The sequence below is a fragment of the Dipteris shenzhenensis genome, chromosome 14 (assembly GCF_047967505.1).
Source record: "Dipteris shenzhenensis isolate YYH24624 ecotype China chromosome 14, Dip_SZ_1.0, whole genome shotgun sequence".
In the NCBI taxonomy this organism is placed as follows: Eukaryota; Viridiplantae; Streptophyta; class Polypodiopsida; order Gleicheniales; family Dipteridaceae; genus Dipteris; species Dipteris shenzhenensis.
Window position 1 is genome coordinate 19766695 of NC_141609.1, and position 27413 is coordinate 19794107.

Consider the following 27413-nt stretch of genomic DNA (forward strand, 5'->3'; position numbering starts at 1 on the left):
GGATTAGTTACCTAGAAATTCGAATTCACCACTAGAAACGCCGAAACCCAAATTTGTTAGCCAGCGTCCAAAAATTTCTTATAATATTTGTAAGGCTGTCCTTCGAGAAATATTATAGCAGCTCCAAGTCTCCTTCATTGGAATAGTTTACAAAATTATCGTTGACTCAAGGCTTCTGTTTAAGGCGAATGCTCCAACGATCATTTTGTAAACTAGTCCAATGGAAGAGACTTGGAGATGCTACAATATTTCTCGAAGGACGCTTACATATCTTATAAGAAATTTCTAGATACTGGCCAATAAATTTGCGTGTTCGCTTTTTGTAGCTGCAAATCCGAATTTCAAGGTAATTAATCCATACCTTCTAATGCATTTAAATGTATCTAGGTTGTTATTTGCTGGTGATTTCAATGTATGAAGGCCACAAGGTGTACGAATGAAGCCCATTCATCACCGCCGCAGATAGCTGATTTGGAATCAGCTTCATCCACGTGTTACTGGCGGTTCTATTGATGTTTTACTCTTGGAGGAGCACATACTGGATGCCAATGATTGTACAACGTCAGGCAACACCTTTTGGTCACTTGCCTTTGGTACTAGGGGAGGTACTTGTATTTCAGTTTTGGATTCTTTCCTCCCCTTGGTTGTCGGACATGGTATGATCTTACCCTCTAAAGCGTAGTGGGTTCTTCTTGGGTTCTTCTTTTGACTGGGGGTCGCAAGGTTCGACTCGTCAACCTTTATGCCCCTAATAATAGAGGGGATCGTGTATTGTTTTGGAAGGAGTTGCGCTCCTTGGCTCCCATTGCAGATTCATGGGTCATAGGAGGGGATACAGTTACCTTAAGATAAAACAGGGGGCAAAGAGGGCGGCATCTATTCTTTCTCTTTAGCTTCAGTGGCAGAGATGTTTGGCTTGACAATGCTTTTCAGACTCAGTCACAATCACTCCTGTTTTCTTGGTGGAACAGGAGGCTGCATATGCCTATCCATGCACGGATTGGTCAATTTTATGCTGATGATTGGGCCTTGGATGGAGGAGGATTAGCTTGCATTGCTCCTAGGTTTCTACTTCGGATCACTTTCCGGTAGTTTGATGGTTCCGAGCCGGATTTGAGAGGACGTTTTGCCCAGCATTAGGATTTTGAATATCCTCTATGTAGAGGAGAACTCTGAGAGCCAGCTTTGCAAATCTGGGTTTCTCATGTGTAGGGTGGAGTGCCCTCCCCTTCACATATGCAGCAAGGTTCGGTCGAATAGAAGGCCAATCCCAGACCTAAGGATTAAGGTAAGAGTTACTTTCTATTTCTTCAAAAGACAACATAAGGAACGGATTTTCTATTTCAAAAAATTCACACAGACACCACTAGTCAAGAGACATCCCTGCCAATGGTTTTTTTGAAGCCTGTATAACTGACGGGCTCCACGCTCATTCACAAGCGAGGTAGCCTTGAGACATTGAGGGATCCTCGTGGCTTCGCTGTGAAGTTTTATACCAAAGAGGTTATATGGTTTGTGCCAGAGTACTATTGCATATACATGTGTAACCTGCGTGACTGGGCTCTACAACGTACTAAAGGAAGTTTTCTTTGTACGTGATGAAATGAACTTTCCTGATATGGTGCATGCCTTGAAGGGCAACCCCAAGACACAGGCGGATGATGGACTTCTTCTCACACCACTCTGAGAGTTTACATATGTTTACCTTCTTGTTTGAAGATGTGGGAATATCTTTGAACTCGGGCACATGGAGCGTTTTGGGGTACACACTTTCACTATTGTCAACAAAGCTGGCAAGGCAACATATGTGAAGTTCCATTGGAAACCAACATGTGGTGTGACGTGTCAAATGTCTGATTGGAGAGGCTGTGATTGTCGTAGGTTCACATCATAGCCATGCAACCCATTGTTGCAGGGATTCTCCTTAGTGGAAGCTATACATATAGACCATGGACCCTCCTGATGAATACAAGTACGACCATAGACCCTGCCTTTCTTCTCTCATTTGTTGTCGCAAGTGATGATTGAGAAGGAAAATAACTTTTCCCAGCCTGGAGTGAGATACAGATCATGGACACCAGACAGGTAGGGCTTTACAAGTGGGTTTCAATATGCAGGCAGGAGCGATTTGTCAATATGTGGGTAGACGCCCTGTCTGACCCAAGGGTGACTCATGAACTTCGTACCATTTGGCAGTCATATTGGTCCCAAGTAAGGTTTTTTTTCCCAGGTTTTTTTGTTTTTGTTTTGAGGCAACGCTTGTGATTTCAGACCTCATTTCCGCTAGTTGACTGCTGAAGCCAAAACTTAGTTTCATGTACAGGCCGATAAATCATTGGGCCAGAAAATCGCAGCACATCTGAGCTTGAAATCAAACATGTGAAGCGTTTGTAGTTGTCCAACAGCTGATAGTTTTTTACAGGACCTTGAACCATAATATCCCACGGTAGCTGTATTATTCCAGTGGCAGTTCTCAGTTGCTATTACCTGACTCAAAGGGATGGTTATATATGGATAATAAAAGTTAGAATCTGTTGAAGTGGAGAGGCTCTTTAGAGCTTTTTTGTGGGCTGAGGATAATAGTAAGACGAAACTGCATTATATTGCCTGGGATTTAATAAAGTCTCCTTAAAGTAAAGATGGGTTGGGGCTGACTGATATCTTTATTACGAATCAGGAATTAATTTGTAAACTGATCCCTAAGCTATTCGAATGCAATTTGCCCTGGATACAGATTGTCAAATGGTTTTTGGAGCAGGCAAAAGGCAAGGCTGTGGGGAATTGAAGGGATTATCTTGGTATGAGAAGCTATGCTCTAGTTTCCCAGTCAATGTGAAGGGATGTGATCTAATCTCAGGTTTAGTAAAGGCTTGGAAAGCTGGTTGTGAGAATCTTAGTTGAAGAGGAAGAAGTGGCCTTCGGGGTGATGGGAGTCTAGGGGAAGCGGTTTGGTAGTTACAAATGAGAACGAGCCTTTAGCTCGTCTGAATGTGACCTGTGCCAAGGGACTTAGAAGAAAGGAATTAGGAGGTGATTGTATCTTTGGTATCATGCCAAGGCTGATTGGAAGTCCACGGAAAATTTGAAGGTACAATTCAAATTGAAAGAACAGGAATTGTCTTTGGTTGCTTCAGTACTTAACAAGGTTCCTGATAATTGGCTGACTAATACTGCCTTCTCAGATAGTTAGCTAGTAAATCAATGGTCACTCAATCGTACCAATCTGAGGAAGATATCGTCAAGGATTGTTCATATATGTCTAGTGGAGGGGAATCAGGCTGCTCCATCTAGAGTTGTAGGATTCTACAAGATCATGACAATCTATGGCAGTGCAACGCATTGCAATCGGACAGAGTCCAACTTGGTGCTGGGTGGTATTGCAATGCCTGCCCAGAAGGAACGCCGGCCAGTAGGAGCACTCAATGAACAACACATACAATACGTGTCGACAACATAGAATAGCATTACAGTCCAAGTCCCCTCTGTGCCCATTCCCATGTCCATGTCCTTCATGCCAGCACCAACATGTTGCAAGGGATCATTAATTCCTTCATGAAATTCTGCTACATCAGCTCATTCCATTGTTCTAGAATGCAAATAGAGCCCCCTTTGAGGGTACACTTGTTGCAGGTGTGCTACACTCTCTACCGATGTTTGCCGCAACATGGCCCTTCTCTTTCAGCTCCTTCTAGATGTGTGCCCTCACACAAGCCTCAATCTCCTGCTTTTTGCAATTGCGACCTCCTATGCAGCATTCATCTGCTGTTGTGGCGCTCGTTCTACATTTAAAGCTTCTTCTTTGCCTTAAACTATAATATGGTTACAAAATCATAATGTGAAAGGTACGGGCCTTTGTAAAGTCAAAGTAGAGGTCATCGTTTTTCTCACAACCCCCCCCCCCCCCCCCCGCTCACGTTTCCATTGTATGATTAAGTTTTCAATTATCACCACAGCAAGCTTTTATTTCCGGTTTGTCTGAGTTTGGAAATGATCTGTAAGCGTTAGCACTAGGTTTTCTTCATTTAGGATACAGTCATCCTAAAAGGGAAATAAATATTCGCAGGATCGAGTGGTATGCAACACTACAGGAGAGGAGCTAATGGAGCTGATAAATCAGCAAGTTTTTTGTACATTTGAACCGAGATTTAAGGCCTTGAGAGCTTAGGTACATACTCACAGACACAAAGGGCACATGCACATAAAGACAAAATATGTAGATACGTAGGTTGCAATAGTTTAGTCTCATACGTAGGCTGCAATAGTTTAGTCACATGCATGCGTGCTATGTGCACATGAGAGAGAGAGAGTCGCACACACAAGTAGATTACAATAGTTCAGTCTCTTTGGAATTGCATTCATTTTGGATATTTATTCTTTTGTACTTCAGACCCACGATGGTAACATCATGCAATACACATACATAAATACGCGCACTTGCTCATGCACGCGTAGATAGATTATAATTATTCTTCTTTATTTGGACTTTGGACCATATTTGAAAATTAACTTGTGATGAAATTCATGTGCATAGAGGATGCATTGTATTGTGTGTAACGTGGAAGACACCTTCTGTTATAGTAATGAGGAGGATATATATGCCCAAGGTGTTCAAGAGGAAGATGCTAGTACGAGTGCAGCAAGAAGTGAAGAAATGTGGCATTTGAGACTAAGGCAAGTTTGTCAAGTTGGTGCTTTTCCTTCATTGCACCCTTCTTTCCAAAAGGATTGTTTAATGGTTTACGTAGTCCTTGAAAATGTGAATCACAAGGTTGGTATTATAATCTGCCTAGTCATTGCATCTCAGTAAAACTTAGCAATGCATGAGGTTTTATAGTGTGCATGGTGTTATAAAACTTAGCAATGCATGAGGTTGGTGCTTTTCCTTTATTGCACCCTTCTTTCCAAAAGGATTGTTTAATGGTTTACGTAGTCCTTGAAAATGTGAATCACAAGGTTGGTGTTATAATCTGCCTAGTCATTGCATCTCAATAAAACTTAGCAATGCATGAGGTTGGTGTTATAGTGTGCATATGCAATACTAGTACGGCTTGTTAACAAGTGGAAAATCGAGAACTTAATTTGCAATTGCAAATCTAGTTCTATTTGGCATTACTCTTGGTAGGACAGTCAACCGCTCACAATTTAGTACGGCTTGTTAACAAGTGGAAAATCAAGGACTTAATTTGCAATTGCAAATCTAGTTCTATTTGGCATTACTCCTGGTAGGACAGTCAACCGCTCACAATCTGATTGCTTGGAGACATCATTAAATGTAAAAGGAGTTGTCTAAGTGCTAGGCTTGTCAAAGTGCAGCGAAATATACGAAAAGTTAGAGAGCAGATCCAGGAGTTGAGAGAGACATCAAACTTCGACTAGAGGGAGAATAGACTGCTTAAGAGAATACAGGGAAAAACTCTGCATATACGGTTGCGAAGACCTCCAATGAATGATCACAACCCCAGGGCTGGACTACGCCTCTGGTTGACTAGAAACTGAGGTAGAACAACACCTCTGAGCTCACGAGGAGTAGGCTGGGCTGCACCTACAAACTGGTACAAACCCAAGGCTGGAATTGCTCCTGGGAACACTCCAAACTTAGGTAAGAGACTATGCCTTACAATCTGGTCACAACTCCAGGGCTGGAACCTGGCGCTGCTGGACACCATGCAAAAGATTGCCCAAGAACTGCTCAACAATGACATAGAACCAGGGCCAAAGGACCCTATATATAGGGTGCGAAACACCTACTCACTGGTCAGCTCAGCCGACCAGGTTTGGTCGGCTGACTCGACCTGTTCAGGTCGACTGAATCGACCCAGGTCAGGGTCCCAAACCAGCTCCAAACCAGCCTATAACTTGGCTCAAACTGGTCGTAACTGTGGGCTCTTACCAGGATTAAGTCAGCCTCAACAAAACAGCCCATCCAACTGACGGTCCAAGGGGAAGGTGGATAGAATGAGAATTTTCACCTTGTTCTCTGCCCTCTCTCAGGATAGCCATGTCTGAGCGAAGAGAGAGTAGAACCAAAAAATAAGGGTGGATGGGAAGGAGAGTACAGAAGGGGGTCTGAAGAAGGGAAGACAGGAGAGGGCTGACAATGAAAAGGCTCAAATCGAAGCCTGAGGTACCTTCACGTTGCCCCATCCCTTGAAACACCTCCTTCTAGAGCTGAAAACACCCTTCAAGCTCTACACTCTTTGCTGGATACCCGAACACACCCACACACTCCGCTTCAAAGAACCACTATTAACAGAAGCCCTAAACCTCCACATAGTTTGCTGGCTCCATGTGCTCTCCACCCCTCGGGTCTACAGCCAATAGTTTTGCTCTGATACCATGTGAGAGTGAGCAGAAACTGAACAGAAAAGAGAGCACACATGTAGAAGGAACCAAACTGCAAGTGGAGAGAGAGAGAGAGAGAGTGCAAGGGGACCTCAGGAAAAGCCCCAAGAACTGCTGGGCAAAACCTCTGCCAATGAGATGAAAAAGACAAGGGGGGGGGGGGCGGGGGGCATATATAGCCTCTCCCCCTCCTAGTCGGTTGATGTACAAATGGACCGACCCCCTACTCCATGAGGCCAACCAGGCAGCCTAGGTGGCCGACCAACAGGTTGGTCCACCCCTGCCTAAAGGCAGGCAGCCGGGGGCCTGGTAACCTGACCAAGCAGGTCGGGTCTGCTGCCCCTCAGTGGTGGCCTGCATGGCCCCTAGAAGAGCCTACAAGGGGAGGCTATCATCGGAGCAGACAAGTAGACACCTCGATAAGCTGCCATCGCGACAGCAAACTGGCCTTGAACAGAACCAGGTCTGGTCTACACCCTACCCGGGGACACCCGCCTATAGTGCGCCTCCAAGTTGACTTGTCAGCATGCCCATAGGACCCCCAAGCCATCGTTTGGACTGTGGTGGAGCCTCTACAGAGGCAAATCTGCCCCAGAAAAGCATGCTACCCTACACTAACCACAATGGGGTGGGCACACCCACAACAAAGGCCCTCACTCCTACCCCGACTGTGGTACATCAGGAGATGCTCAACTCCAACAAGTTAGGCTGACTGGTAGATTCTAAGGTTGAGACTAGAGGTAGCATGAAATTTGAATGAGGTTTAGATCCAACGGAGGAGAGCTGATTGACAAAAGGCAAAGATATAAGATATTTTGGGAAAACTACGAGTATACAGCATCAACAGAGACATCAAAGGAGCCAACCATGTTCAGTCCGTTTCTGAGAATCATGTGCGCACTACACACTAAGACTGGTTCAAAGTAGTGCTATGTTTCCAAGACATCAAAGAACCCAACCGTTTCAGTCTGTTTTTGACAATCATGTGTGCACTACACACCAAGACTGGTTCAAAGTAGTACTATGTTTCCAAAGCAAGCATCCTCTCTCCAACTTATAACAGTTTTCTAGACCTTGTTTTTGCCACAAGATGGCCCAGTGGGAGATGAAAGATGAATACCCTTTATAAGGTGCTAACCTTCTCCATGAGCATCGCAAACATGAGGCACCATACTTCTTCAGCTGAAAGCTATCCCATTCCTCCTCAAGAAGCTATGGTGACTCCATTTCAACCTCTCAACGAAGCCTACACACATCCCTACTTGACCTTCATGAAAGAAATGCAAAACTAGATTAGCACTTACATGTTGGAAACAAAAGTTCAAAACAAGCATCATAAACACAGCAGATTCCTGAATAAAGTCATGCAAATGGAAAGCAGAAAACAGGAAGTGTGATTCAATGTCCTGAGAACCCAAAGGTTTCTGATCATTGTACAAGCACGCATATACAAACAGAGAGTTGTACAAGCTGCCAATTCTTGCTTGCTGAGGCAGGATGATAAAGGCCACCTTTTGATTGCTTAACTAAATTCAGTAAAATGTACCATTTCTTGAAAATTAAGATGTATTTGAAAACAAAGATAAGAAGAGGGAGAGAGAGAGAGAGAGAGAGAGAGAGATCCTCGCAACAGAAATTGCTCCCCTGCCCCCCCCTCCTCCCCAAAATAGAAAAACAAACTCACCAACAACCTACCACAACTCAAGCTTTCTATTCACAACATAAAGTAGGCATAAGTGTAGAACCGTGCAATTAACCAATGTAAGAAAAGGGTAAATGGAAATATCGCAACTCTTGCTTGCTCAGTATCATAACTCTTACTTGCTCAGGCACTTCAACTTTGGAATGTTTAACTATTAGTAGAGCATGACCGCTTTTATTAACACACAGGAACACCTATGGATGCCATGTGCACAAATAAAGGTGTGTAAAGCAATATAGAAGCCAATATACCATGTATTATATAGCTAGGCACAAAATGTGCCTTCTGGCACGGACAGGCATTGGTTGCTATGCCAAGGTGCTGCTCTGCTGCTGCTCCTACAGTCTACCTCCTGCTCAGTCGTGTGCTCTTCTTTAGTTTGTGTGGCTTGCTGCTGGTTGATAGGACTATGGGTAGTGGGGAGTCCCTCCCCACAAAGATACACGCAGTCCATCGTGGGCTGACGATCGATTATAGGCCCACCAGGTTTGGCTGTAGGCAGGCTGCCTCAAGAAGGGCTATAAAATCCCCTGCACACCTCTATACTATGAGTCCCTTTGCGGGGGCATGCCATGTGTTGCTGCTCCTCTGACAACCAAATCCCACATGAACCACACAAACAACCTATTCAACCTCTCGTCCATACCTCTATGCTGCCCCATGACAGCCCCTTGCCATTCAGATTAGCCGACATGGATGCATGTCCACGTAGTATCTCTCTCTCCACCCCTATCATGTTGGGGGTGTCCCACTCCTTAGTCAATTTCAAATAAGGGTGGACACATGGGGATACACTCACAAAACAGAGGTAAGATTTAATGAACGATTTAACTAATAAGTACCAAATTCCTTCGAATTACTCAACTGCCCTTAGGACATCTCAAGATACATAATGCAGCAACCGCAACACCACCCCGACACTATGGAGTTTGCGTAAAGCATTAACGAATTCATAAACACAAAATCACTTAGAAACAAAACATCCTTGCTTCGCGTAGCTACTTGATTGTCTATCTTCTCAGCTAGCTCTCCCTGGTGCTTGCTACGTTTGAGAGCTCTACGACGTCGAGAGAGGAACCATCAGGCCCATCTCCTTCCCTTTGCAGATGGCGGGTCTATGGAAGGCAACAAGTTTTCCTACTGCATTTAAATTTCTTCCAAACTTTTGCAGCAGCAGCAGGGAGCGTGCCCGATCTGCTTTGCAATCAAACGCTTCCATTATTTCAAGCGAGGGCCAAAGTCGAGCAGACTTGCGGGAACGTGTAGAGAAGCCAGAGAGCATTGAAGGAGAAGAAGCGAAGAAGCAATCTACTAGAGCAAGTAGGGCCAAAGACGAAGCTAAGCTGGATCTTCCAGAGCGAAAGAGAACCTGCAGAATTGAGGCAAACAACAAAACATCGATGCTGCCAAAGAAGAACGTCATTCCTAGTAGATTCACCTCGCATCAGCTTTGCAAGACAGAAAAGATTGAGGCTCATCCAGCGGCCTCCACCATTCGAGTTGACAAAAATGCAGCTCTTCCCCCCGCCAGCCCCTCTCCCGTAACTCGCCTTCCCTCACCTCTCGCCCCTCTTCTAGCCTTGTGAGGGTTTCGATCAGCCACTCGAATCCCTCAGATGCTCTACTGCTGCTAAGGAGCAGCAGCAGAAGACTTCTACATGGATTATTTCGGTAGGGATCAATCATGCAACAACTGTGACACGAAATGGCTCTTCGGATCGCTCCCTGATGAGACTCTGAAAACGGCAATAGCAGCTCAATTTGCATCTATGAATGGAGCAAGCAACTACGAGGTGGAAGATGAGGGAATGGGATAAGAGACATGGCCTAAGAGAATGGAAGAGGAGGGAATGGGATAAGAGACGGAGCAGTTCTACTATTCCGGTAATGCATGTCCAGATTTTCGGAAGGGCAAGTGCAAGCGAGGGGATGTGCTGGCATAGGGAATCGGCGCCAATTCCCGGCCGTCGGCGGCCTAGGGGAGCGGAACACGTGGCGGTACAACTCGGTCGAGGGTAACAAGTGGTGCAACATGTGGCGCAGGGAGCATGCGTGGAGCCCGTCGGAGGCCGAGGAAGGTGAGACACGTGGCGTCATATGGTCGGTTGAAGAGGTAGGTCGTTGGAACAGGTGTAGGCGTATTATTGGTCGAGGAAGTAGTGGAGGTCGTGCATGTCGAAGTAGTGGATCTGGAACACGTGGTGGCGTGTGGTTGTGTTGATGGTATGCCACGTTTTTTGTTTTTTATTGGTTGCATGATTTAAATCCGGATTTTAGTTTTGGATCGATCCATTCGATCGGATGGTATATGTGTGGTGTGTTTGATTTTTGTTGAATGTGCATGGCTTGTGTGTGCTCCATTTCCACGGGGAGTGTTTGGGTTTGCTCATTCTTCGTTTTGGTGTTTGGTCTGCTGTGTTGTGGTGATGAGTAGGAGGATTCTGCGTAGGAGGGATCTGCGTCGGATGTCTTGGCAGAGTTGCTGCGTTTGAATTTTGATGGCAATGGGCGGCTTCGTTTTGAATCGTTTTTCTATTCTTTATATAAGTCGCTACTGTTGCGGTGGTCTTTGGGTGGTTTTGATGGAGGATACCGATGTTCCTTTGTTTAGCTTGGGTGTGTCTCAGGGTATTTGCGATGATGATTCGGTTATTTGCCTTGGTGCTTTTGGTCTGGCTGCTTCTGTTGGGGGTCGTGGGTCGGAGAGTGGAGCAACTATGTCAAGTGTTGGTCCTGTGAGGTTTGCTGGATCAGTGGTTGGAGTTACTGCTGGTAGTGTTCCTTTTCTTCCTTTGGATGTTGAGGAAGAGCGTGTGGTTAGGGAGTGTGGAAGTAACAAGCGCGTGGGTAAGGATGAATGGGCCCGTAAACTATTTGATGCATGGAGAGAAATGCAAGGTTATGGTTCGGAGGTGAGGATTGAGAATCTGGAGTATCGGTTGTTGAACGAGATGTTGTCCAAGTTCTTCTTGCAGGTTGTAAAGCTTGATGGTTCGCTGTATCCTCAGGAAAGTTTAATGGGCATGTTTCGTTGTTTTGGGAGGATTTTGCGTCGGGAGCAAGATATACGTATCGCGACTTCGGGTTTTGTGGAAGTTCCGATTGATGTTGTGAAGAGTCCGATTTTCAAAGCAAGCCAATGTGCTTTGGTTACTGTGATGAATCGATCTGTTAAAAATACTCTTGCAAATGAGCGTGATAGGCAGTGTGTTGTTGGTTTCGGTGAAGAACGGAAGATTTTAGATGACATTGATTTTAGTATGTACCATCCTCAAGATGTCCAGCGTCACTTTGCGTATTATTCCTTGAGTCGTTTCTGCATCCGTGGTGGGAAAGAGTTACACAACGTTGTTCGTGGCGACTTCTTGCTGAGTGATGATGAGATCGGGCAGTTTGTCGAGTAAGTTTGTGTTTGGTTTGTTTTATGGTTTTTGTCTTCTTGTTTTTTGTTTGTACTGATTGCTTTGTGGCAGGTACAATGAGCGGCTAAGCAAGAACTATAGTGTGTCTTTGACGTGGTACCAGAAGACGGATTTCCATCCTCCTATTCGTGTTCACAAGGTGGATGTTGTTAGAACGTATGAGCAGTTGTCTCGGCATATGCCTGTGATTGAAGATGGTTGTGCGAACTTGAAGTACTTGTTTCTTCAGTGCATAGAGAACTTTCGTTCGCAGTTATTTTGTTTTTTTGTGTAGTTTTTGAATTGTCTTATATGTTATTAGGTGTGGTTCAACACTAATCGTGTGAGTGAGAAAATGCTGAGTAAGCTTGTAAAGTCAATGCTTGCTACTGTTGGTGACTTGTCTGCTGGCGAGAGGACGAATAAATCTGTGCGAGCATCTACTGTCACACGATTAAGCCTTTATCAGGTTCCCGAGGAGGTTGGGCAGCTCGTTACTGGTCATCGTCGAGCTTTATCTTACAGGAAGTATGATAAGAGTAATAGAATTAGAGTTGCTGCTGCGCAGTCTTTGCTGGCAAATCCTCATGATGAGCATGGTAACTTGAGGAATTATTCTAATGTGCTGATTGAGAGTGTGAAGAAGTTCAGCGAAAAGGTTGATGGCGTTACTGTTTGTGGCGATGCTGGTAGTGGTCAAGATGTTATAATTTCAGGTAATTGCGTAATTTTGTTTTGTACTTTTATTTGTTGTTCGGGTGTTTTGTTTTATGTGAATATTACTTTGTTTTTTGCAGGTTTGAGTGTTGGTTGTGATCTAGTTGGTGGATCTGTTGTGCATGCTGTTAGTGTGAATCTAGTTTGATGTCTGCCACCAGCTGTCACTAGAAGATGAGACTAATTCTTGTTTTTTTTGTTTGTTTGTTGTGCAGTTGATTTGTCTGGTGGTAGAGTTCAGGGTCGTCGCGCCTCGAACAGCCACCCTCCTCGGTCGGGCGACGGACCACCCTCCAATGAGGCACCGCCCGACTGGTGGGGTAATTGCTGTTGGAAAGGTCACCTCCCCATCTGTAAGCCCCCATATGAGGAGAGCATGGGGGGGGTGAACCTAAGCACAAAAGCATGGCACCCAGGTGCTAGTGAAGGGCCTGGCAGAGGCAGCTCAAGGCGCCTTCATGGCAGGATGCAGTCACGGAATAGGCGACCCGGATGGCAAGGGTTGCAGGCAGGATCTCGACCTGCAGCAAGCCCTGGACAAGGCACAATGACAGCAGCAGGAACAGCAGTGCTTTGGGGCCTGGAAAGTAACCTGGCAGGCCAGCACAGCAGGCTGGAACAGGCCTCACATGGAGGCAGACAGTGGCGCAGGGCCACGTGGCAAGGCGGGGGAGCAAAGGCTGGACTGGACGCTGTATTTATAGGGCATCTGCCCTTGAAAGGTGGGCCAAGGGCCCTTGTATTGAGAGCCCCAAAAGGGCAGCCCACAGTCCCATAAATGGGGAGCTGTGGGTCGGTTTTGGTCGGCCAGGGGTAGGGGGCTGAACCGACCAGCAGTCGGCCCTTTCTAGGGCTGCTGGGTCGGTTGGCTGGCCAGGCTCTTGGGCCTGCAATCAGGCCTCATTTTATCATCATCTGGAGCAGCAATTCCACCAGCAGAAGGAGCAGCAGCAGGGCTACCTTTGGGCCTACAGTCAGGAGGAGAAAGAAGTACCTTGTGCTGCAGACTTAGCTTGCAGGAGACTGCCCACCTAGGCTGGTTTCCAGAGAGCAAGGTGGAGAGGATCATTCTGGACGGAAAGTCTACTCACGCTCGAGGTGGAGCACGCGGACTCTAGTCTAGAGATAGCCAGCAGATAGGAGGAGGACTTTGTGGTAAGATCAGAGGACCACACCATTGGTGGGACTCTGGATCTGTCTCTCTTGTATTGTGTCCATAGTTGTGGACGGAAATATATTATTTGGTGGTTTCTCTATCTGGTTGGTTCTTTGTCTATTTTGTGCCCTTGCGAGAAGGAGGGTGACTCAGGTTCAGTCAGGTGCGTTCAGAGTTCTGGCTTACTGAAATTGAGTTTGGTTGACTTTGCTGTGTGGTATATACAGTAGAGATGTCGACATCTACAGCCTCTTCAGCCCCTGCTTTCCCTTCCTCCTCCTCCAGTTTTCTCTCTTTCACTATCCCTAACTTTGGAGACTCTGGAAACCTGGACGGGACTAATTACCTGATCTGGAAAGTGAAGATCCGGAGTCATTTAGTGGCTCGGAAGTTGTGGAAGCTGACCACGGGAGAGGAGTCGAAGCGAGAGGACATGGTGGACAGTAAAGGGGAGGTACTCATGGCAGTAGACAGAGAGGAGCTTGAAGCTTGGGAAGAAAGAGATGCCCATGCCCTGGCAATAATTATAGGGACTACGGCGGACTCCGTTCTTCCGCATATCCAACTGGCCGAGACGTCAGTAGAGGCGTGGGCCACCCTGAAGGATTTGTACGAGATAGACAATACCTCCCGGATCGTGCTTTTTCAGCATCAACTCTACAATCTTGATATGGAAGAAGGCGATACGATACATAGCCATTTGACGAAGGTCAAGGTGGTGCGGGATCAGCTGGCAGCAATTGGTCAGAAGACAGACTCATGCCATCTGGCCTTGATGGTACTGAGGAGATTGCCTCGGAGTTTCAAGAGCTTTGTTACAGCTGTGATAGCAGGACAGAGGACCAAACCTCTAACGTTTGAGGAGTTGTGTCCATTACTTCTACAAGAGGAAGCTCGGGAGAAGCTTTACAACGAGGACAAAGACGTCAAGGCGATGCTGGCAAAGGATTCTGCTGGGAAAGGAAAGGGCAAGCCTAACAATGGCAAGTCCAAAAAAGATGACTCTGACGACGAGGGGACTTCGAAGAGAAAGCACAAGAAGAAGTGTTTCTATTGTGACACGCTCGGACATTTTGCAAAAGACTGCAGAAAGAAAAAGGCGGATCTGAAAAACAAACAGGAGTCTGACTCAGATTCAAAGGGAAAGGCCAAAGCCAATGTGGTAATCGAAGAGTTATTCCTGGTGACATCACCGAGTGTTACCGAGTTCAGATATGTTGGAGTGGATGCTGGTTTATCGCCGAAGAAATGTGTTGCTTCTAGTCTTGAAGACCTTGTGGTTGATTATGGATCTTTGTATGGTGGGGATGATGACACAGAGATACTTGAGGAGCTTAGTCGTGTGTCGCCAGTTGCTTGTGGTGCGTTGGGGTTGAAATATCGTGGTGGAGATGCTCCTGTGGCGGTTATACGGGGCGCAGTTTTTAAGAGCTGTTGTGTGCAGTTCATCAACAAGAGTTGATGTGTGAGTGTGAAGCTTTTGCTGATGTTCGATGCGTTTTCTTTCACTGTCCTTGCTAATGTCAAATGCGTGGAGCTTTTGCTGATGTTCGGGAGCGTGGAGTTTCTATTCTTATGCTTATGGCAGTTTTTGTGATTAGCCTGGTGGCTTGTAAATAATGCCTTTTGGCATATTCCGACATAATTTGAATGTTTTCCGACAGTTAGTTTCTATCGACGGAGTAGACTGTTGGCATATTTTTGCGGCGTTGTAATGTTACCGGCTCGTTCGGTTTTTTTGTATATAGACCTTTATGGAATAAAATTTTAGTATTTTTACCTTGGCATTATATTGTAATTTTTATATGGTGTGTTAATTTTATGTGTCGAATTCTTATTGGCTTATATGTTTATTTAATAGCCATTTTTATTTACGTGGAATGCGTCATAATTTTGCCGATCAAATCTTGTGGGGCATATTACAATTCTGAAGATTTATTAATCGGACGGCTAGGATTGATCTTCCGTCGACCCTAGCCGTTGACGGCTTCATCCTAGTCGATAACGAACTCAGCCTTGCAAAGACGGATGGAATTGTAATCGGAGATTTTGCCTCTTCGTCTCAACTCACGCTACGAAATTGTGCTCGAATCAATCCATCGTTTGCTTTGTCTCCTTTGGCGATGCTCCCTTGATCGATTTTTGCTTTCGTTCAGCCATTGCAATTCGAATTGTGAGAGAGAGACTGCTTTGTTTTTGTTTTGAGAGAGAGGCGCAGTTTCAAACTTGAGGACATTGGTCCTTTTTTGAAATAAATAAAAATGTTGAGTACAAATACTTGTGAGCACTCCCTTAGGTTGGTTCTGCTAAATGCAAATGATCGTGACAATGAATGGATGATTACTTTGCAACACTTGCAATGGAAGCATGTGTGAAGAACCATTGGAAAGCTTGATTACTATAATGCAACTGCTTGCAAATGCAAAGCGATGTGCAAACTCTGTGTGAGCATACATGTGGGGGGGTGTGTGGATGTGTGAGTGAAAATAAAAGAATACACATGATGTGCTAGATAGCATTGTCTTCATCATTTCAAAAATTTTAGCTTTTATGTAACAATAGAGGAGGATAGTGCTGATAAGGAGAGAGAGAGAGAGAGAGAGAGAGAGAGAGAGAGTTGGGGGAAGGGGAGAGAGGGGGAGGAGCGAGAGACTAGAATAGAAAGTAGTGAACCAAGCATGAGTCATCCAAAATCTATTGGGAAGGACACTTTTTTGAAAAACTCTCAGTAGAGACAAGGCAGTGGTAAAAAATAAAAACAAGCTGGATATATTAATATTTTTAGCTTTTATGGAGCATTTAAGTATGTCAATATTGAAAAACAAGTCAAATATATTTTTAGATTTTATGGAGCATTGAAGTATATCAATAGAGGATAATGCTGATGAGTTGAGTGGGGAGAGAGAGAGAGAGAGAGTTGGTGGGGGGAAGGGGAGAGAGGGAAACAGTGAACAAGGGATGAGGTGTCCAAAATCTATTGGGAGGACACTTTTTTGAAAAACTCTCAATAGAGCACTGCCTTGGCAATGCAGTGTTAAAAATAAAAACAAGCCGGATATATTAATAAAGGGTCAAAAAAGAGTTTTCCCTACATCTTTAAGGCAAATCCCACTCAGATAATCTTTTCTTGCATGCTAGAAGCAACAGCCTCCTTGGATCCTGCAAAAAATGACCTTATTTCTCTCACCTTCTTGATCGCCAACACCATATTCAACCACACCTTCCTGAACACGGGGCAACACCAAAACAAATGACGTATGTTTTCAATTGCCACGCCACAAAGCACGTAGGGAGGATTCAAATAAGCCCATTTAGCAAGTTTACCTCTGATCGGTGCAACATCTTCCAAAGTAGAAACCTGCCCTTACCAAAACTTGCATCCCTTCCAAATTATAGATTGAGCCTAATAGGCATTGATAAATCGACTTAGATGTTATCTTCCTCAGGGAAGTGCGTCCCAGCACCCACTGATCCCCCAACCAATGATTAGAGAAAGCTGTGTTGGTTGGCAAGTTTCAAGTATTCTCTGAATAAGCGAGGAGAGAAATCCCATCTGTCGCAACCCTTAACCAAACTGAGCTTTTAGCTCCTCAATGGGCTTCCAATCAGCGTTATGCGCGTCCCATTGGTCAATCCATCTCCTTAGGCGTTTCCTCCTATGAAGGCCCCGAGCACATGAAAGATTAAGCTTGGCGAAAGGCTCACCATCCTGTTGAATAGTCCTGTCCCACCAAATCGATTCACCCAGACTGCCATCACCTCTGATGCCACTCCTACCTTTCCAACTTAAGTTTTCACATGCATATCCTTCCATGGCCTGATTAAGCGCCCAGATATCTGATGATTTCTCCTCTCTTCACCCATTGTAACCCAAAATCTTTAGCCCACTGTGGAGGGTCATCAGGATCACATCTAATAGAAAAAGACTTGTGCCAGTTGCATACTGCTAGGCAAAACGATTTCACAATCTCAAATAGATTGGTTACACTACTTTTATCCTCCTGTGAAATAGTCAGCAAACAGTCTGCAAATGTCTGGACACCCAGTTGATTACTAGCAGGGGGCTTCAGCCCTTTGATCTCTTGCAGAATGCCTTGATTGATTTGAGCATCAGGGGCACTGTAGCTATGGCAAATTACAAGGGGGCATCCTTGCCTCATGGACCTTTTTAACTCATATCTCCCAATTGTTCCTCCATAAAGACATAATATCGCTAATGCATTTTAAACAGAGAATCCACCATTCGAATGAAGTCCACACCAAAACCCAGGCATTCCACTACTGCTGAAATAAAATCCCATTGAATTCGATCATATGCTTTATCAAGATCAATACCAAAAAACATTCATCTCTGACCACTGGTGCCAGCAAAATCCAAGACATCAGAGGTTTTTTGAATATTCTCAAAGATGTCACGAGATTTGATGAACCCAGTCTCCTCACTATCGACCACATATTTCTCTGATCCTCAAGGCCATAGCCTTGGAAATTATGTTGTAAGATGTATTCCACTTTGTGATATGCCGCCAATCCCCAACACTCAATCTTGCTTGCATGTTGGGGAATAGTTTCACCATACCTGCATTTACATCTTCTGAAAGTTCACCTCTCATCACTGCACAGTTAGCCATATTCACTAGGTCTCCTTTAATCAGATTCCTTAAGGCAATAAAAAATTATGTTGCTAGCCCATTAGGATCCGGGGATCTATCCTTCTCCATACAATTGATGGTCTCCCACAATTCATCCATTGTAAAAGGACAGGTTAATAAGTTCCTTTGACCCTCAATAAATCTGGAGTCCACACCCAATAGAGTGTTTCCAAGACTAAGCTGCCAAGCATGATCTCTTTCACCTTCCTCCCCATCTATGTTGCTTAGCTCATTTAAGAAAATGTTAGCAATATGCCAGTATCCGGTTACTAGATTCCCATTCCGATCTTGCAGTGCGTCTATTGTTTCTCTCATGTACTCTCTTAATAGACCTGAAAAAAATATTGGAAGGACAGTCACCAATCTGTAGCCAGAGCTGTCTGCTTTTGATCTTAGCAACCTCTGCAGTTTCTAGTTCCAAAGCTTATATTTGGATTCAACTTCAGCCAATATGGTTGCCACAGCCAAATCTTTGGGGCATTCAAACACTACACACTTTAAAGCCTTATGTATATAGGAAAGCTGGTTTTCTTGATTACGTCTCCTAGTCTTATAAGCAATACTCCATGCTCTTGCTTGGTGGATACAGCTCTGACTGCCCAGTCCCATCTTAAACATGAATCGACCATTGCTTCCACCCAGGTCCGACGTATTAGGTTGCAAAATTCCTTCTTGTCGGTTATCAAGCCCCTTGCCATTCACATCAGCCAACATGGCAGTCTCTACACATGTCCATGTAGTATCTCTCTCTCCACCCTAGTCATGTTGCGGGTGTCCCACTCCCTTGTCAATTTCGGGTGTCCCACTCCCTTGTCAATTTCAAATAGACACACATGGGGGATACACTCACGAAACAGAGGTAAGATTTAATGAACGATTTAACTAATCAGTACCAAATTCTTTCAGATTATTCAACTACCACTAGGACCAGTCAAGATAGAGAATCGCTTATGCATCCCATTAGTATGCAACAACCGCAACACCATCCTGACATTATCGAGTTTGCATAAAGCCCACAAACAAGTTACCAAATTCATAAACACAAAATCACTTAGAAACAGAACATCCCATCTCCAAAGAATAAAATTATGTTGGCAACAGCGGAGTGCATCCTGATGCAGAACTTGTCAAGCGTCATGAAAATCAAACCCCATAAATAAGTAAACTAAACATAATATTATGCTCGCATCTCCGGACGAGCTTTAGGCTCGTGAAGAAGCTATTCACGAGTTCGTGTGCATCACCACTCTTCTGTAGGGTCAGCCATAGTGTGTTGCCAGCTAGGGCACGGCATTCCACGAAGGCTCATACGAAAAGATGGCATCCAGATCGAGGTAGTCGTAACCGAGCTCCAGAGTGATCCGTTGCCAGGATCCGCGATCCAGATCGTAGGCTAGAGGAGGCCAACATCGGTCAATGAGTACGTCTGCTCTCTCCATGCCAATCATGGAGATCAAATGGTCATTGGCCACGTTACAACGGAGATGGCCGTAGCTGGACGGAGGAAATAGGCATCGACATGGCTTCCCCCAGTACTCAGGAGGTGTTCTTGCCAATTCAGCCCATCTTCCAGTTCCCCCACCAACCGATTGCCATTCCCAAACTCCAAAACCTTCGACCGTCCACCTCTCCTCCTCCGACTCTGACTCCAAAACCCCTACCAGCAGCAGTCGGCCCTTACACTTGACAACGGTTTCGAGTGCTACACCCAGCCTACCACCGCAGCTTGGTTTGGGAGCTTCCAAGGTGCTCCACATGCATAGATCCACATTGTACGTATACATTGCGCCCTTTTGCGCGTCCATCACAAACAAATCGTCGTCCAGAAACGTACGACGTCCGGTGAATTGGGTTGCACAATGTGGGAGCTTCCACTTCCAGCATTGACTACCGGAGTCGTACACAAGTGCGTCATGCTTGCCTGAGTCACGGACCTTGAACGTCCAGCTTTGGGTCCGAGAATCATATATCTTGAGATACTTACCTAATGGACACGCGCGGGAGAAGAGAATAATGTGATAGAATCCAGCCGCAGGATTCGCTAGCATTCTTATTTCAAACAGAGGGCCCGGCGGCGGCAGCTGCCTGCAGCAGTCAGGAGATGGCGGTACTTGGATGGTCTTGGTGAGCCCCTTTAGAGGATTGACTACCTCAAGGCAGTTAGGATTGCCTACACGCACGATCAACCCTCCAGCACTCGCCTCGTCTGCGGACGTGGAGATATGTGGAGGAAGATGAAGCAATCTGTTTGACCTGAAAGAAAAGGCGACGACGTCATGGAAGTCGAAAGCTATAACAATCCAAGTGTCGCGAAGAGGGGAAAACTGGGGGTTTTGAAAGAAGAGACGCCAAGCCTTGCAAACGGTTTGCAGCTCCAGAAGCTTGAGCACCGGCAAGAATCCGAGAACACGGAGCTGCAAGTCCTGGGAGAGGTCGTTCCACGACGGATCCTTTTGTGCATAGTTTTGCTCCTTGCTACTCCGCTGTTCTTGTTCTTGTTCTTGTTCTTGTTGTTGATGCTGCAGCATTGCAAATGGAGGACCATCGAACTTACCAGTTTTGCTGTGTTTTGCCCTCTTCTGCGTTGGGAGGGGGCTTAACCTAAGAAACCAAACTACAACTAGAAAAGTGCAGGCACCAACACCGGCGTTTAGCTCGTCTTCCAAAACTCACACAACTCTCAATCGCCAAATCCTTTGCAAGCCGGAGCGAGTATATATATATAGTGTCGCAGGAAAGGCGCCCATATACACAAGCTCTTGACGCTTTAAATATATTAAAGCTTTTCCAGTGGACTTCCCAAGTGCAGGAACAGTGGCTCTGGACTTTTCCTCTTGGCAACCACCAGCTTTCCTCCCACCATTCGCTTCTCTCTTGCCTTCGTCCCGTGCTTGTCTTCCCGCCTGCAAAAGCACAAAAGCTTTTAAGTCTTATACGAATTCATGGCAGTCCGTTCCCTTTTGCCCCTGTTCCATTGTTCTTTCCAGGGCGCAGCGTCCTGTCGTTGCTCCCAGCTTTCCGTCCCTCCTTCCGTCTAGCTGGGTTCCATCACTCCTCCCCGGCATGTCTTCTATCGAATTCAGCTGCTTTGTGGGTGGCCTCGCTTGGGCTACCGACAATGATCGTAGCCTCGAAGATGCCTTCCGCCCCTTCGGTGAAGTTATCGAGTCTAAGGTCATCAACGACCGAGAAACTGGTAGATCTCGTGCATTTGGTTTCGTAACTTTTGCCGATGAGCAAACCATGAAGATGCAATAGATTCCATGAACTGCAAGGAGTTGGATGGCAGGAATATCACTGTGAACCAGGCTCAGAGCAGGAGTGAGGGTGGGGGTGGAGGCGGTGGAGGCTTTCGTTCTAGCGGAGGGGGTGGTGGCTACGGCGTCGGAGCCAAATATGATGATAGAGGAGGGTATGGTAGTAGATCCAACGGAGGTGGCTATTGTAGTAGCGACAGAACTGACCATGGTTATGAAGGTGGACAAGGTGGAGGGGGAGGTGGTGGTTACAGGGTTGGCGCCATGTATGGTGGCGTTGATGACTCTGGGAATTGGAGGAAGTGACATACCACCCGGACGTACAAGGAGGCTTTCATTTTGGCGGAGGGGGTGGTGGCTACGGGCGATGGAGCCAGATATGACGACACAGGAGGGCATGGTGTTAGATCCAACAGAGGTGGCTAATGTAGTTAGGACAGAACTGACCATGGTTATGGAGCTGGACGAGGTGGAGGGGGAGGTGGTGGTTACGGGGGTGGCGCCCTGTATGGTGGCATTGACGACTCTAGGAATTGGAGGAAGTGGCATACCACCCGGACGTACAAGTTGTCTGCATATTGGACTTGTCTGCTTGCTATTTGTGATTATATATGTCATTTCTACTTTGCTGCAACTTCATTACAAGGTCGTGAGGTAGATAGGGACACATTTTGTCTACATTGGATTGATATACTTATGTGGAAATCTACATTTGATCGCAAAATGCATATTGATTGAAGTACGAAAGCTCTGTGTGCCACTAAATTTGATGTTCAAGATGATTCCAGTTTGAGTCTTAATGGTCTTTCAACCTACTAACAAGGTCGAAACTATCAAATAGTGATGGAGTGCAACAAGCAGGGACGTGGTCCTTTTTATAAAGAGTGATCAGCAATCAAAGTAGTGAAAATGCACTTGAAATCGTGAGAAAAGGGTGAAATTTGCGTAGTCCAAGTAAACAAGCCTTTGCAAATCAAGCTTCGGATATTGTCTTCCGCGTAAGGGGCTAAAACAACAGCTACCACCAAGGCCTGCCGATCCAAAATTTTGACACCATGGTGCTTGTTTTTGCGATTGCCTTTTCGAGTTGTCCATCATAGCCTACCAACTAGTCTACGGAAATTAATAATGTGAAGACAGTAGAAGTCTAACTCGTAATCCTTCGAGAGCTAAAAGAAATTAAAAGCATGCTCACTAGGAACGTAAAAGAGTTTTGCAGAAAAGGAAGATTAGCAGCTCTTCGCCACCGACATCGTCATTCTTTTATTACATATCTAAATGTGTTAAATTTGTGACGTTCCTTTATTCCATTCAAAAGTGAGATTCAATTATGCCATTGTGCATTCGAGTTTCACCGCTAGCGTAATAATTTCTCTTTCCTGTTCTAGATTCTTGATTCAACTGGCCATTCGGAGCAGTAGCAGCAACTCGCACGAACTCTCAATATAGTAAGCTCCTCCAGAACCAAGCATTCATCAATGACTTCATCAACTAGCACATAGGAGTCTAGCAATAAAGAAAAGCTCAAGCCCTCAAACAAGAAGAAAATGGAGACAAGTAAAAAAGAGAATCTGCAAGCTCCAAAGAAGCATAAAATGAAGTTTCAAAGTCGACCCAAAAAATAGAATAAAGTTCCTTTGTCATATCTTGATGTCCACCTATATGGCGAAGGAGATTTTGACTTTCCTTGTATGTAATAAAGGGGGAAATATGCATGTCGCCGATGACAAGCCAAGCATTAGAAATTTTGAGCAAAACCATTGTCTATATTGAATAATACATCATTGCAGTTAATGTACCTAATATTGTCTACACACATATAGTGCATTCAATATGTGTACTGTGATTGTAAATGTAATTTGAGAACTGTCACAACTTGCAGGGAAAAAATTTTAACGTGCTAATTCAATATTTGTTAAAGGTAGTAAGAATGACATTGTTCTTTAGATATGCAGTCCATTTTTAATGTTCCTTTTTGCGCGTTTGTAGGAGGACAACCATATACGTACTAATTTCGACCAGGATATCACTTTCCCGTGGCATAGTACAAGACCAACTACTAACATTCAGGTGCAAAATCAGCATCATATGCATTGACGCTACCTCTTCGTGAAGCACTGGATGCTACTACTCTTGATGCTTGAAAACTCAATGCCCAAAGAAGGGCCCATTCCCTCGGATTATAACTCTTTGGGGAAGGAAGCACGCAGCCTCCCCGCCCACACTATGTGTGGTTACTATAATTATACTATATATTATCAGATGCACGTCTTTCATTCCTCATTCTTTGTCACCTTCTTATTGTTTCATGAACTAACTTCATTTCCTTGGGTTGCTTGAGGTGTTTTTGCTCTCCTCAAAGTTCCAATTGTCTCAGCGTTGCAGCAGTAGCAGCAGTAAGTACTTTCCTTCTCTCTAACTTTGTCATGCAATTGTTATTGAATTTTGGAAAATACATACAGTACATGTGCAATATTTCTTTTGCCTAGAATATGTACCGATTACTTTGAGAAATCCAAAAAATAACTTATGTGCTTGCTCCTGGCGATAGGATAGCTATGCATACAACTACCTTAATGATGAGGCGGTCAATTATCGAGAGGCGTCGCCTTATTGTACGAAGAACGTTTGATATGAAAAAGCATAAATTACAGCCATCAACCACAAACTGGAATAATGATTGCTCACAACGAATTAAGAAGATCCAATTTTGTGCTTTGTGTGGAAAGTGTGATCTCACGGCACAATTCGTAGTGCTTACAATTATGCCTCTCAATCGCATCTTGTAGCTCATCGTCTCTAAGGAATTTCCCAATTCGCTCCATTGAGACTGTAACCTCGATGTATGCAGCTAATATTTATGGTATCATCCTCATCGAATCAATCCAATGAGAGGCTAACGAAAAAAAGGGAGTTGAGGTCCTTAGGAGAAACTGAAGATCCATGATCATTATATCTGTTTTGCTTAGAAAGAAGTGGCCGAATGCCCTAGGTAGTGGTACCATCCGTCTTCAAAGGCATTGCTAGGTAAGAGATGGAATGGTAGAATATATGTCCAAGATGTGCCCTGGAGTAAGATCCATAGGATCGTTCCGTTGTCAAAAGAAGCTAAGGAATGGCTGATAAAATTGAGCAAGCAGCGCGGGTGCAGCAGCAATGTCAAGATTGTCATGGTTGATTGGGGGTCATCAAAAGATAATCATGGTAGTGAAGCATTGTGGAAAGTTAGCGTGGAAGGCATGACATCTCTACGGATTTTAGAAGAAATCCACACTAAAAAACAAAGCAGTCGATAGGCCTTCCCAGACAACAACCTCTATGACGATTACACAATTGAATCCTGAACAAAACAACCAAAACATTGTATCTTAATTCTCAATGAAACAACCAAAAAATGGTATGGTTGAAGACGCTTCAGGCAAACTTCTTCTTTTGCTATTGATTTAAGATGCTGTGAATAAACCTCTACACCAATAAGTGCAAATGTAGAAATCGAGTATCTCTACTCATGCCTCTTATAATAAAGTTTTACACTGACCAGCTATATCCTTTCAGTGCTTTAGTAAAAAGCTAGCGTTTAAATCAAACCAAATCAAGACTGTAAGATGAAACCCCCCCCGCCCCCCCCCTTCTCTCTCTCTCTCTCTCAAACAACACACACACACACACACACACACACACACACACACAATATACATATAAAAGTCAACACAAAATCTAACAATATAACCAAATATCTTTAGTATAATATAAAAAATATATATCTCTCTCTTGGGTTTATTTTGCCACCTTTCATCTATTGTGTGTGCCATATCATTGGGTTTGAGCCATTTTCAATACATATATATATATATATGGAACCAATGTGAGATGATGTAAATAAATATCTTATATGATTTTAAATCAATCTCTCTCTCTCTCTCTCTCTCTCTCTCTCTCTCTCTCACACACACACACACACACACACACACAACACATACACACTCACTAGACATATAAAGCTAAACATGAAATCTAAATAAATATCTTTAGTATAATATAACACACACACACACACACACACATATATATATCTTCGGTTTAGTCTGCCACCTTTCATCCTGTTGTTTGCTGTGCATGCCATGTCATTGTGTTTGAGCCATGCCAGGCCTCTTCAATCGTTGCTACGCTCTCGCCAGTTTTATGGTGTTGCAGGTTCTGAAATTCCATGCCAGTTTGCTTCGCAGTTCGTCCTGCTAGTTTTCCCTCTGTGCCAATTTGCTCCATCCTACCATCCTCTTCAGAGCCTTTTGGGACCCACGCGCTTGCAGCTCCGGGACCCTTGCGCTTAGAGCAGTCTGCTCACTCTCCGTGGACCATTGTCTATGATCAAATCTACACTGCCTTTTTGCGCCTCTGCATCACCACGTGTCATGTAGTCTTTTGCTCTGCGTTGTGTCATGTTCATGCCTCTACGCCTTTTCCAACCTTATGCCATGTGTCATGCCTCTGCCATGTTTCATCGTTGTGCCACTGTGACTGCTCTGCCTTGTGCCATGTGTCATCCTCGCGTGCTTCGCTCCACCGAACCTCCTCCAAGCCCCTCCGAACCTCCCGCGAACCTTCCTTTTCCTCTTTCAAAACCTCCAAGTCTCCACTAGAAACCTCTCCTTAAAGAATAGAGTAGAAGAGTAGAAGAGTAGAAGTAGAAGAGTTGGACGAGTTGTCGGACCATACATCATGAATCAAAAGCAACGTTCAAAGGAAAGCAAGCAAAATCATAAGAGCCATAAAGAGATGGAAGGACAACAGGAATCCAACACAAGAAAGACTAATTCTAGTCCTGCATGATTCGGACCAAAAGAAAGAAACTTATGATTTCCTCAGCTTGCATCATACTTTCATCTTTGATCGTTCTTTTGCTTCACGGCTTGGATCTTTCGAATTTCATGTATATGGCGTGGCAATTTATCCCAGCTTTCCAACAAGGTGTAGTGAGCACCGGGAATTTCATACTGGGAGAGCTTTGGCAATCCCATGGACACCCTCCTGTGAGAACAATCATTTCAAAGCCAACACAATTCTCACCTCTCGCGCGAGAAGACCATCGATTACGTCAGTCATGGACACTGCTCTTGGCATGTGTGCAAAGAATGCTAGTAGCAGGATGTGGAGGTCCTTGAATTGCCTTCAGTTGGTGTAGCGATTCCATTTTCACTGTGGTGTTTGCACGCTGCATGCAGTGTTTAGATCGCAGAGGCCGTGATGACCCCTCCATTGCGATTTCTTCTACTATTGCTCCTGGTGATCTTTGGAAATCTCTACTCTTTGCAGTTTTTGTAGTTAGGAGCTCGATGTCTTTCATGTGCAAGGTGCTATTGGCATGGGGTTTTTTGAGGGCACGGTTGAGTAGGTCATCACGATCTTTGGAGGTTCCAAAGAGTGCCACTGCTTTGGTATTTGCAGTTTTGGTGTGATGCAATTCTTTGGTATTCGAAGTTTTGGTGTGATGCATGCACACTAACTTTGAAGGGTTGGTGCATTTTATATAATGAGTTTTGAGCATGTTGCGGGTTCCAGCGATGTTTGTAGGGAGGTCATGGAACTCTTTGGAGCATCCTAGCTTGGAGTATTGTATTCATGGATTGGGGGCATGTAGGACTCCTTTGGTCGACGGATTGCTATGGCATGTTTCGAGGGTAGAGATGCGGATGTTGTGGCGGCTCCATGCGGTGTTTTGAGGGCAAAGATGCGGAGGTCTTCATCACATTTCGCTTGTGGCGGTTTTTGGATGGGAGTTTTTTGGACCATGTTTAGAGGCAGATTGCTGTGGTGATGACTTCACGAGTTCGGGGCATGCAAGATTCCTTTGGCTCGGTGTATTGCTGTGGTTTTACAAATTTGGGGCATGCAGGACTCTTTGTGTGTTTTATATAACTATTGCATCTTCTAAAGTGGAGCGTGTAATTTATGTGCTCGTCTTTGTGTTGGGTCAGTGGTTGTGCATTGTAGTGAGGATGGAGGTAATCTAGAAATGTGAGTTCTCTGCTGAGTCTATGGATGACCTTCCAGAGAGGTTACATTGTCTTCGAACTTCTTTATTTCTTCTTTATTACTTTTTACACTTCATACTTCAATATTTGCTCTTGGTCCTAACTAGATACATTCTTCAGATTTGGAGAAGAAGTTCGATGCATGTGGTGGAGG

The 27413-nt window shown here is 44.8% G+C and overlaps 2 protein-coding genes and 1 pseudogene across 2 annotated transcripts; 2 read left to right on the forward strand and 1 right to left on the reverse strand.

Moving 5' to 3' along the window:
* The first annotated feature begins 2926 nt into the window (after positions 1–2926).
* LOC147894311 (uncharacterized) lies at positions 2927–11448 on the forward strand. The gene is made up of 2 exons (XM_087385423.1): positions 2927–3088; positions 9151–11448. The coding sequence occupies exon 2, from the start codon at positions 10543–10545 to the stop codon at positions 11446–11448; it is 906 nt and encodes a 301-aa protein (XP_087241549.1). The 5' UTR covers positions 2927–3088; positions 9151–10542.
* A 7620-nt stretch (positions 11449–19068) lies between these two features.
* LOC147894312 (uncharacterized) lies at positions 19069–20859 on the reverse strand. The gene is made up of 2 exons (XM_087384554.1): positions 20784–20859; positions 19069–20584 (listed from the first exon to the last, which is right to left on the reverse strand). The coding sequence occupies exon 2, from the start codon at positions 20496–20498 to the stop codon at positions 19251–19253; it is 1248 nt and encodes a 415-aa protein (XP_087240680.1). The 5' UTR covers positions 20499–20584; positions 20784–20859; the 3' UTR covers positions 19069–19250.
* A 174-nt stretch (positions 20860–21033) lies between these two features.
* On the forward strand, positions 21034–26683 carry LOC147894313 (uncharacterized; annotated as a pseudogene).
* Positions 26684–27413: the final 730 nt, after the last annotated feature.